This window comes from Leptodactylus fuscus, chromosome 9 (genome assembly GCF_031893055.1).
Source record: "Leptodactylus fuscus isolate aLepFus1 chromosome 9, aLepFus1.hap2, whole genome shotgun sequence".
Taxonomy (NCBI): Eukaryota; Metazoa; Chordata; class Amphibia; order Anura; family Leptodactylidae; genus Leptodactylus; species Leptodactylus fuscus.
Window position 1 is genome coordinate 73,801,583 of NC_134273.1, and position 11,997 is coordinate 73,813,579.

Consider the following 11,997-nt stretch of genomic DNA (forward strand, 5'->3'; position numbering starts at 1 on the left):
TTGCAGACACTGATCACATGCTGGTAATGGGCCGCCTCACACTATTATTTCATGGAATCCACTACGCGGCCATTGCAAATCTCAATGAGTCCTTCACACATGTCCCCAGCCTTGGAGATGTCCACACACAGCACAAGTGTTGCATATGTTTCTGTGACTGAAAAATAGTCTCAGGTGGTTTCTGTCGCAGGTGTATAGATTTCTACAACCCCATTCACATAAATGAAGTAGTCCCAGAAATTTCTGGAACAACTCTGCTGCATGTAAATACACCCCTAATGCTATACATTCACTATATCAACATACGGTTGGGTTTTTGGATAGAGCGGTATATCAGTGATATCAAGTTACCATCTATGTAGTGCTCAGGTAATAATTGGTAAACTGGTTGGATTTCCATCTCTGGGAAACAATGACCCAAGAAAAGCAGAGTACATTGCCTGAATAGGTTCACCAGTCTTGGGAATTGAGGTCATGGGATGCCCGTTCTGGCAATGCGTAGGGGTACCATTGTAGTGTGCATTTATGGCACATTTATTGACACTATTTTGGAACCTCACGGTGCATTTAGATCATGCCCTATTGTCGAATATAATTCTAGGCAAACCTAGACGTGCAGAATTTTGCAAAAGGTGCTTTTGTTTACGCCAGTGTCGTGTCGCATCCACAATAGTAAATCAGGACCAGAGTATACAGCTATTGAGGAAACAGCGAGGGGGATACTGGGAGTGAAACACACCGCAAAGTGAATGAGATTTCATTTAATCTAATCCATAGCTTGCAGAAAGAAAAAGCTGCAGGGGTAAGGCCTCACGTAGCGGGCTGCAGCACTTTTCGGAAAAAGTCTGGAGAGGTTTCCTCTGCGGACTTTCTGCTTCCATTATACCTATAGGGAAACCGCCGGCATTTCCGAAGATACAAGTGACACGCTCCGATTTCCAAAACGAAGACTATTTAGGAAATCGCAGCATATCTGCTGTGGTATTTTTCCGCAATATGGCTGAGATTCGCTAGAGTATCATCCACTTTGCAGGGACTGTAAAACACCACACGGGCCAGCCTTAAAAAAGTTCATTCAGACTAAAGCCCCACATTGGGGAACCGCAGCTTTTTTTGTTGCAGATTTTGCTGCAGTTTTTTGAGCCAAAATCAGGACTGGAGAAGTATAAGAACTTCCTATATATTTCCCATTCCTTTTGTAGCCATTCTTGACTTTGGCTCAAAAAACCGCAACAAAAAAAGCTGCATTTCCGCAACGTGGGGCCTCAGCCTCAGAAGGTATGGCTGCTGGGCTGCAGAGAAGGATGCCACTTGTGGGAGTCTGTATTCACTTTAAAGTTTTTCAGGTTTATTATCCTTTCTCCATCTTGTAGGGAGAGAATGATAAATGGCTGTTTCTACAGTTCCTGACTATCCATGTAAGGTCACCTAAAATATGTCTTCCGATCCCAATCAATATACAGTTTTATGCCAGCCCTACTATATGACAACTTGGACACGCTGCTGATTCTCAGAAGAAATCTTACTATATGTTAAAGAGCAAATTAAACCATTTCCAGATTTATTTTAAAAGTATTTTTCTATATACATCCCATTAAATACTGCACTCCATTTCCAATGGTTATGGCATAGTCTGGCAGTCCGTCCATAAAAGCCTGCATTGATCACAGTCTGTAGATGTCTGACAAGTATGTCCTTAAATAAATTAGGAGGTCCAGCGCCACCAGGCAACTTTCATCCTGTCCCAGACGGCCGTCATGGAGTCGAAAGCAGGGCGGACATCCAAGATCGTGAACTGATAGTTTTTATCGACTTCCCCTCCATCGTAATAATCAATGACATAGCGGACCTGCTGTCCACAGCGATCCACAATCCAGTCATGACGGTCGAAGGGAAGTTCATAGCTGTGGAAAGAACAATAAGATTGAGATCTGACACAGGAATAAAACAGAAATCGACCAATTGACAGATGTTAAAGTAACCTACCCCATCCATGAGCGGATGCGAGCTCTGGGGGAAAACTCCTTCGCTTTACCTCCAAAACGGACAAGGCTGGGGCCACAGGGACACTCTCTGACATTAACAGAAAGAAGATAGATATTAAGACGACATACTTACACCTTGTTAGGACATGTACAAACAAATTATAATTTCCAGAAGATTCAGGTATAGACGGGGTAGGATGACTATTTCTGCCTGAAGTAATGTCAGGATTTTTTTTTTGTTATTAGGAATGTACATGTACTCTGTATACATTATATCGGAGTCTGTCATCTGGTGTATATTCCTCACAGTCCAGCGTCACTGCTAGCCTGTGGAGTGACTTAAGGCTATTCTATCATTAAAAAACATGTTTTAAACTAAAATCACGTAGGAAAGACTATTCATCTTTTACCTTCATCTTGAAGGCCACACCGCCATTTTTGACTTTTTCTCCATTGTGCTCAGAAAGCACAGGGGGCATCCCCCCCATCCTCTGAGCACAGCGTTGTCATCCATTCCAGTGCCGCCTTTCTTCTCTTCCGTTGGCCATTCTCCTCCTCTTTTTACAAGAGACCACCACAAAATGGCTGACTGAACAGCCGACTGCGCATTTCCATCGGCCATTTTGTGGTGGTCTCCTACAAGAAGAAGAGTGAAGAGGAGGAGAATGGCCGGCAGAGCAGAAGAAAGATGGCGTTGGAATGGATGACAACGCTGTGCTCGGAGGACGGGTGAACGCCCCCTGTGCTTTCTGAGCACAATGAAGAAAAATTAAAAAATGGCGGCACGAACCTTCAAGATAAAGGTAAGAGATGAATCACCTTTATAAAGGCTATTCTTATGTGCTTTTAGTTTAAAACATGTTTTTTAATTATAGAATCCCTTTAAAGCAGTGGATTTCTAGGGGTCTAAGATATGGGTCTACATATATATTGTCTGAAAATTAGACAAGATAAGTAAATCTGCCCCAATGACCATCCATAATACATTACAATGAAAGGATTACAACCATGATAAGGTAAATGGAAATCTCTGTGACTCAATAAACCAATGAAAAAATGTAATCAACCTCCTGACCGACTGTAAGGTCACCCACATCAGACAGGATGACTTACTTGGCATGCAGAGCTTCCCACTTCAGGATTTCACCCCAGGCCTGTTCATTGTTCTGATTGTGAATCTTGATGATATTACTCATGTCCTCAGGTTTAATTTCATCATCCTTCCATTTCCACCTTAAAGACAGAATTCAGCTCCATTTATCATTGTAGTATGATATTCATCTGCCAAATAGGTTATTTGCATATGTCTTATGACTTTCTCATAGCCACAATGGCTAAAGATCTGAGTGACTCACAGCCATGCTGAAATTTTTGCGATTGTCAGATTACTTCCACGTCCAAAGCGAAACATTGAGGTGATGCCTGACTAATATTGAGGCGAACTAGTCATAAAAGAAATCTACTTACCCCTTCCTGACCATTGCATTCCAAAACATCTGCTCTGACGGATACACCCAGTTCTTATCGGTGCTTGCTCGTGGGATTTTAGATTCCTCTCTGGTCAATGAAAGTGAGAAGGGTTGATCTGGAGCCGGTGTTTGGTTTGGGGGAGGCATCTAAGGAAACAAATGTATGTTTTCATATTGAAGGGAATGTGTCAGCTGGTTTATCTACTATTGTGCTCGGTAATAAGATTTACATAAAGGTTTTATTGTAACTGTAGATTCGCTAATACGCATCCAAGCAGTGTCATTCTTGAATCACGCAGTGTAGATTGAAGCCTTGTTACCCAGGCGTGTTCAGTAAAGTGAGCTGTACTCACCTTGGCTTCATCTGCGCACTACTGACGACCTGTCCCTACAATAAGTATTAATAGGACATCAGTGAAAAACCAAGTACTAGTATCCCTGCTGTTTCTTCTCCATCTGCCAGGGACATCATGTTACTTGGTCACATGGCCATGCTGCAGTGTAGTCACATTGCAATACCAAGTACAGCCACTATACAGCACAAGTAGAAAAGAGTCTGCAGCGCTTGTTCCAACACCACATACTGTGCAAACAGCTGATCAGCTGGGTTGCCAGGTGCAGACAACTGTAATCTGATACAGATACTTTCCTAATAGAGATGACCGAACACTGTTCGGAACAGCTGTTCCGAACAGCACGCTCACAACACACTCCCATAGAAATGAATGGAAGCGGCCGGCACGCGAGGGGTTGAGCAGCTGTCCGCCGGCAAAGTCTGCGTGCCAGGTGCTTCCATTCATTTCTATGGGAGCGTGCTGTTCGGATCGGCTGATCCGAACAGTGTTCGCTCATCTCTATCTCCTAACAATAAGGGGAAGATGACGTCGGACCCTGAATGGCTGCCCACCGTGCACGTTCGGTAAGCTGAACATATTCTGTTTTAGGGTTTTATTTTAAAATAGGGGGGGGGGGGGGTTGTTTAAGATAACCTTACCGATGCCTGAGTAGCATAATTTTGCTGATAGAGCCCTTTTAAGTCATCAATAAAAACCCTTTAGGCTGAAGTCCCATGTTGCAAAAACGCAGTGTAAGTACCTGCCAAGTGAACAGGATTCTTGCTAATTCCACACATTGCAGAAAAAAAAAATCTGCAGCGGAAAAGCATTTTCAAAAACATCCACATTTCTGAAAATAGCAACATGTCAATTATACCTGCGGAAATGTTGTCATTTTCCATATAGGTATAATAAGGGCTAATAAGTGATTTGTTTCCGCTACATTGTTTTCCAAATTTTGCTACGCGGGGCCTTAACCTTGAACTTAGAAAACATCCAAATGCAAACACTAAAACTAGGAGACACTTTCCACCATAAACAGCTTCCACATAATGGCATCTTACCATATTGCTGGGGTCAATCTCATCTTTAGCTCCCGCCCTCATTGGGCACTGAACAAATTCATAGGCTCTTTCCTGATGAGCCGGACCCGAGCAGCTCTGACTCTCTCCCGCATTCTGAGATACTTCTTTGTGCATAGGACATCCTTGCATTGCTTTCAAAACAAATATACGTTAATATACATACATTACATTATACAATACAATTATATATATATTTTGCATTATCTTGTTTACCAGCTATTCCAGAACTCCAAGGTGTTTTTCATAGTGAGGAGCACCTTTATCTGATCAGTGGTGGTCTGACACCTAGACCCTGGCCTAATCAGCTGATCTGGCTGCCTTAAAGGTCGGTCCACACTAGCGTTTGGATTCCGTCCAGAAGGAGTCAGCATGAGGACCCCACCGGACTGGAATACAATCGCAACTGCATGTGCTGAACAGTTAAAGCACATTGACCCCATAGACTATTATGGGGTCCGTGTGCTTGCCGTGCACTGCCCGCATGGTGATTCGCAGGACCTGGAGCCACCATTATATAGTGGATGGAGTGAAAAATATCACAAAAAAACCCATTTAAATATTACCTTGTATCTGTCCACTACTTGCGGCTTAAATCTTTATCAAATCTACATCCTATCACTATAAATATGGGGTCTTTTATACTTTATGCACATCTTGCAGGGAAAAAAAAATGATTTTTTTTTTTTTTTTAAAGACAAAAATAAACGATCTGAAGATGAAGAAACCCCTTCCTTCTTCTCACAGATTCCACATGTACAAATTATGGATTAGTCTCACTGAATGGTATGGGGGCTAATCCTCGTGTGCAGCCATTAGCACATCTGCTGCAGAAATCAGGGTCGGCCTCAGATAGGCAAATCCCTTAGTCTGCATGGGAGCTATGAAAACAACCAAAAAAAAATAATAATTAATCAAGATCTCGTAAGTACCTTCCATCTTTTTTTGATGCATTGGGCATCCTGAAGGTGGCGACGCTGCAGAGTCTGCATTTACAGATACAGCGGGTGAAGGGTGCGGGGTAGATGGCGCTGACGTAGATGTACCCATTTGACCTATTAAGAAAAAAAAACAATGACACGTTATTAGTTCTGCAGTCTGTACACATCCTGGACAACTAGCATGGCGGCTTTCTGTAGGTATAAGTGACATTTTGCGATTTCCAGAGCTGCAACACTTTTGGAGATTGCAGCGCGTCCGCTGCACTTATTTTTCTGCGCTGCGTGGATGTAATTCGCTTTCCCATGTTTAGACAACTATTTTACGTATGCTCTACGTCTGGAATAATTTCCATAAGCAAATCTTTAAGGCCTGTGACGTTTCCTAGATGTTAGCTACAGAGGGAACTGATGTAAATATATAACCGTGGTAAAGACTGGTCTGACTGAAGCGATATGTTCTGTCTATTCTGCTTCATTATATAGAAGTAGGAGTTGGAGTCAGTCCACATTTACAGACTGGTTGCTCTGATTCTCATAACTTTTTTTTTTCCCCTATAGTATGTCTTTGTAGAATGGGAGGGAATCCACGCAACCACGGGGAGAACATACAAACTTCTTGCAGGTGTTGTTCCTGGCAGGATTCGAACTCAGGACTCCAGTGCTACAAGGCTGCAGTGCTAACCACTGAGCCACTGTGTTGCCCCTTGATTCTCATTACGTCTGTTGCCTTTAGGGGCACCTCTCCATTCTACCTCCAACTGGGTGTGGCTGCCATATTCCCCATTCTGATGGAGGGGGGTTGCAGGATTTTCTGATAAATGAGGGTCCATCAATGAACGAGTTTTATTTGCACAAAATTGTAAAAGCTCATTACAGGGATTGTCCGGGATCATAAATAAAAATTGAAGACATGCAGACAAAGGGTTAAAATAACACAAGATTCAGTTCTCACCAGTTAAAGGGGTGGTACACTTCTTTATTTATTACATACTGTTAGTCAGATGATAAACATAAGGGCTCCCCCTCTCCCCAGTTCTCTAATTCCAGCAGCGGCAACTTGGTTAGTCTGTGTACAGGGCCCCCGGCTGTTTGTGCCATGTGACTGCTGCAGCCAATCAGAGGCCGCAGAGGTCACCGCTTCATAACCGGTTCTACAGTTGTGTCATTTGTGAAGGGGTCACCACTGATCCGGCTGCAACTGTCCCCTTGTACAATCTGGATGTGACTGGTGACCTGTATACGGACTTACAGAAGTGTTACTGCTGGAAGCATCGTCTAGGGAGGGGTAATAATAATAAATTTTATTTATATAGTGCCAACATATTCCGCAGTGCTGTACAATTTGTACTAGTTTGTTACATTTATGGCCCCACAAAAGGGAAAATTAAATAATAATAAAAATGAAACAGACAATCCCTTTAAATCCACCACCATAGTTACTGCAGCCAATCCCAGGCCTGAGCTGTATGTCACCACACTGTAGCCAGATGTTACACTGACTGCCTTCACCTTCATTTTTGATGATTTCAGACAATCCCTTTAATTGTGTAGGAAATCCCTTTAACCTAATGCCATCACTACAGGGGTCACTATAGAGCACAGCAGTAAGATGGGAGCGACCCCCAGTGTGAGGTCAGGCGGGGTCATGGAGGTCTCCAGTATACACAGAGACCATGTCCTGTATGCCGCAGAGGTCACAGTCACATCACACCGCTCAGCCTCATGGACAGCCTGTATATACCCATCTGAGGTCACTGCCGCCATACCGGGCGCTCTCCACACTCTCTCTGCCGCCCCCTGCCCTCTTCTTACCCGACACTGATCAGACGTCCCCTCTAAGAGCTCCTGCAGTCCTTCTACACGAGGACAGGTCGCCGGGATATGACGTCACCAGCATCATGTTACCACGCATGCGGAGTGGCCTAGCTATGCTTGTTACCTAGGCAATAGATGCATGCTCACGTGATTGGCATACAGTACCGTGAGATGGGGGCGCGGCGGGCAGCTCCTCTTCTGATTGGTTGTGACATAAACTCCCAGAATGCCTTGCCGCCCGTTGCATGCTGGGAGCTGTAGTTTGTAGGGTTATATTCCTGAACGGTTGCGTCTAGAATGGAGTTGCTCCTGGTAGGTCCTCCCTCCAGCAACTCCAATCTAGTCACCTCACTACAGGAGCAGCTACGGTAGAGTGGAGTGTCTATAGGGGGCGCCAGAACTGGCCAAGAGAGACATTGTATATGTGTATGATTATCAATAAGAATACAGGAAATACACATTCCTGGACATAGATACATCCTGTGAAAGTTCGTGAGTTTGGATGTTTGTTACTCAATCACGCAAAACCCGCTCGACCGATTTGGCTGAAAGTTTCCACAAACATAGTTAATACACCCGATTGCGCCATAGGCTACTTTTCATCACAATAGCGCACATACGTTTGTGCCAGGACCCCCACAAACCCCAAACTCACACCACCATCTCTGCAATCTCACACACTTTGGACCATAGCAAGCCACAAAATTCATATTGCCCTCTACAGCCTCGCCCCTAACCCCACACAATCTCATATACATATACTTTACCACTTTGCCCCTCACCTTAACGATACTCCAGGAGGCGCTCTATAACGCTCCGGAGCAGCCATGTTTGCCGACCCCCACCGCTCTGACAATCCGCGACACCGCCCACCCATGTCAATACCCCTAGGCGGTCTAATAAATGCAAAAAAAAAAAGTTTAAAAAAAAGTAAAAAAAAAAAAATAAAAACAAATAAAAAGGATTAAAAATTCAAATCACCCCCCCTTTCCCTAGAACACATATAAAAGTAGTTAAAAACTGTGAAACACATACATGTTAGGTATCCCCGCGTCCAAAATCGCCCGCTCTACAAAGCTATACAAATATTTTTCCTGTTCGGTAAACGCCGTAGCGGGAAAAATGGTCAAAAGTGCCAAACCGCCGTTTTTTCACTGTTTTGATTCTGATAAAAATTTGAATAAAAAGTGATCAAAGCAATAACATTTCCCGAAAATGGTAGAACTAAAAAGTACACCCGACCCCGCAAAAAAAGACGCCCTATACATCCCCGTACACGCACGTATAAAAAAGTTACGGCTGTCGGAATATGACGACTTTTCAAAAAAAAAAATTTTAACACAGTTTTGGATTTTTTTAAAGGGTCAAAAAGTAAATAAAACCATATAAATTTGGTATCCCCGGAATCGTAACGAAACACAGAATACAGGGGACATGTCATTTTGGTTGCACAGTGAACGCTGTAAAACCAAAGCCCGTAAGAAAGTCACAGAAATGCATTTTTTCGTCAAATCCACCCCATTCAGAATTTTTTCCCTGCTTCCCAGTACATTATATAGAATAAATAATGGTGGCATCATGAAGAAAAATTTGTCCCAGGAAAAATTAAGACCTCATATGGCTCTGGGAGCGGAGAAATAAAAAAGTTATGGGGTTTAGAAGGAGGGGAGTCAAAAATGAAAATCAAAAAATGCCATCGGCGGGAAAGGGTTAACTTCAAATACTTCTGTCCCAAAGTCACTATGTAAAGTTTCTCACAACACCGTATATATAGCAGCTCAAATACAAAATACCTTCAACACAAAAGTCTCACGTATTCTCTGAATTACAGCAACAACAAGATACAAACTTACATTTCATATCCCATACCTTATACACAGTACGAAAACCTTACCCGCGCCTGTATATACCCACTGCTACAATCACCGCAGACGAAGTCGCGGGTACCAGCTAATATATATATATATATATATATATATATATATATATATATATGTGTGTGCATATATACGTGTGCGTGCTTATATATGTGTGTGTGCATATATGTGTGTGTGTGCGCATATATATGTGTTTGTGTGTGTGTATATATAGATGTGCACGCATATATATATATATATATATGTGTGTGCGCATAAAAGAAGAAAGATGGGGCACCTCCACATTACCATGTGTTATTCTCAAATCCCCAGTAGGTGCAAGTGCAATTGTGTCTGTTAATCGAACCATTTAATTTGAATGTGGCCTCATCACTCCACACAATCTTTATGGGAAAGTGTGCATCTTCGTTACATCGTTCCAAGTACCATTCGCAATACTGTTCGGTCTGGATCATCGTCATTAAGAGCATGGACTAATCTTGGAATGTAACTTCTCCACTGACAACGTTTCATGATGCAATGAACTGATGAGTTTGAAATCCCTACCTCACGACTAGCTTGCCGCAAAGAGTTTCTTGGACTTCGTTGAAACGTTTTGAGCAATCTTTCTTCTTTTATGGGGCTTGTCGAGGTACGTGGTCTTCCGGAACACTTCTTATGGACGTCCTGAACAGTTCCATCAGCTTCAAACTTATCTCTAATTTGAGTGATGGTAACTCGTGTAGGTGGTTCTTTGTTAAACTCCCTCCTAAATTGTCTTTGCACTTCTACTGCGTTTTCATACTTCCAGTAGCATTTTAGAATAAATTTCCTTTTTTCAAAGTCAAATCTGCATGCCATCACTCGGTGTAATGGGTTCAGTCTGTAAAGAAAGAATAAATAATTGAGATATCAGCTGCTAAAATGTGTATACATTTTTTTGGGAACCCTGTATATGCACGCACATATATAAAGTGGGGGGGGGGAGGAGTTGGACTCGGGTGGGTGAGTGGTGGGTATGGTGGGGGTGGGGTGGGTGGTTTGGGGTATAACAGTCCGTGGAGTCTCATCTTCCTCTTCGTTGGTGACCGTTATATGGGGAGGTGGGGTAGTGCGGTTGGTTTGGGGTATAACAGTCCGTGGAGTCTCATCTTCCTTTTCGTTGGTGACTGCTATATGGGGAGGTGGGGGTGGGGTGGGGCGGGTGTATTGGGATAAATATAATAGTCCGTGGAGTCTCATCTTCCTCTTATTTGGTGACAGCTGGACACGTATTGGGCAGCGATCACCACAGTGGCCTCTTCTTCTCCCAGTAGGATGTAGAGTTTCCTCTTCTCATCTGGAGATATGAAGTCTGGGATGTGGGCAGAGAGTCTTTGGTAGTAGACGGCCCTCACAGCTGAGTATTTGGTGCAGTGTAGCAGGAAGTGGGTCTCGTCTTCTAGGGCCCCCTGGTCACAGTGCTGGCACAGTCTGTTCACATGGGCACATATATATGGGACACCTGCGCGAGCGCATATATATGCGATGTCAGAGCCATATATGCGAGAGCATATATATGGGACACCCGCGCACATGTGCGCGCACATTTTTTTGGGACACCCAGTATATATATGCGAGCACCCTGTATGTATATATTCTGGCTCTGACCTCTCATACTGCTTCTGGCTCTGACCTCTCATACTGATTCTGGCTCTGACCTCTCAGTCTGATGTACATACATACATACATATACACGAGCACATACATATGGGACACCATATGCGATGTCAGAGGCATATATGCGAGCGCATATATATGCGCGGATGTCCAATATATATGCGAGCGCATATATATGCGACACCCGCGCACATGTGCGCACGCATTTTCTTTGGACACCCAGTATATATATGCGAGCAACCTGTATATATATATATATATATATATATATATATATATATATATATATATACATACATACATACATGAGCACATATATATATGGGAAAACCAGATGAGCGCATATATATGCGATGTCAGAGCCAAAATCAGTATGAGAGGTCAGATCAAGAATAAGTATGAGAGATCAGTGCCAGAATCAGTCTGAGAGGTCAGAGCCAGAATCAGTCTGAGAGGTCAGAGCCAGAATCAGTCTGAGAGGTCAGAGCCAGAATCGGTATGAGAGGTCAGAGCCAGAATCGGTATGAGAGGTCAGAGCCAGAAGCAGTATGAAAGGTCAGAACTGGAATCAGTATGAGGTCAGAGCCGGAATCAGTATGAGAGGTCAGAGCCAGAATCAGTATGAGAGATCAGAGTCAGAATCAGTATGAGAGGTCAGAGCAAGAATCAGTATGAGAGATCAGAGCCGGAATCAGTCTGAGAGGTCAGAGCCAGAATCAGTCTGAGAGGTCAGAGCCAGAATCAGTATGAGAGATCAGAGCCAGAATCAGTATGAGAGGTCAGAGCCAGAATCAGTCTGAGAGGTCAGAGCCAGAATCAGTATGAGAGGTCAGAGCCAGAATCAGTCTGAGAGGT

General features: G+C 43.4%; 1 protein-coding gene across 1 annotated transcript; it reads right to left on the bottom strand.

Annotated features, from left to right (window-relative positions):
- Positions 1–1,560: 1,560 nt before the first annotated feature.
- On the bottom strand, positions 1,561–7,709 carry HCCS (holocytochrome c synthase). The gene is made up of 7 exons (XM_075287396.1): positions 7,625–7,709; positions 5,804–5,926; positions 4,854–5,005; positions 3,453–3,601; positions 3,099–3,218; positions 1,987–2,073; positions 1,561–1,904 (listed from the first exon to the last, which is right to left on the bottom strand). Exons 2-7 carry the CDS (start codon positions 5,919–5,921, stop codon positions 1,706–1,708), a joined length of 825 nt encoding a protein of 274 aa, XP_075143497.1. The 5' UTR covers positions 5,922–5,926; positions 7,625–7,709; the 3' UTR covers positions 1,561–1,705.
- Between the last annotated feature and the right edge of the window lie 4,288 nt (positions 7,710–11,997).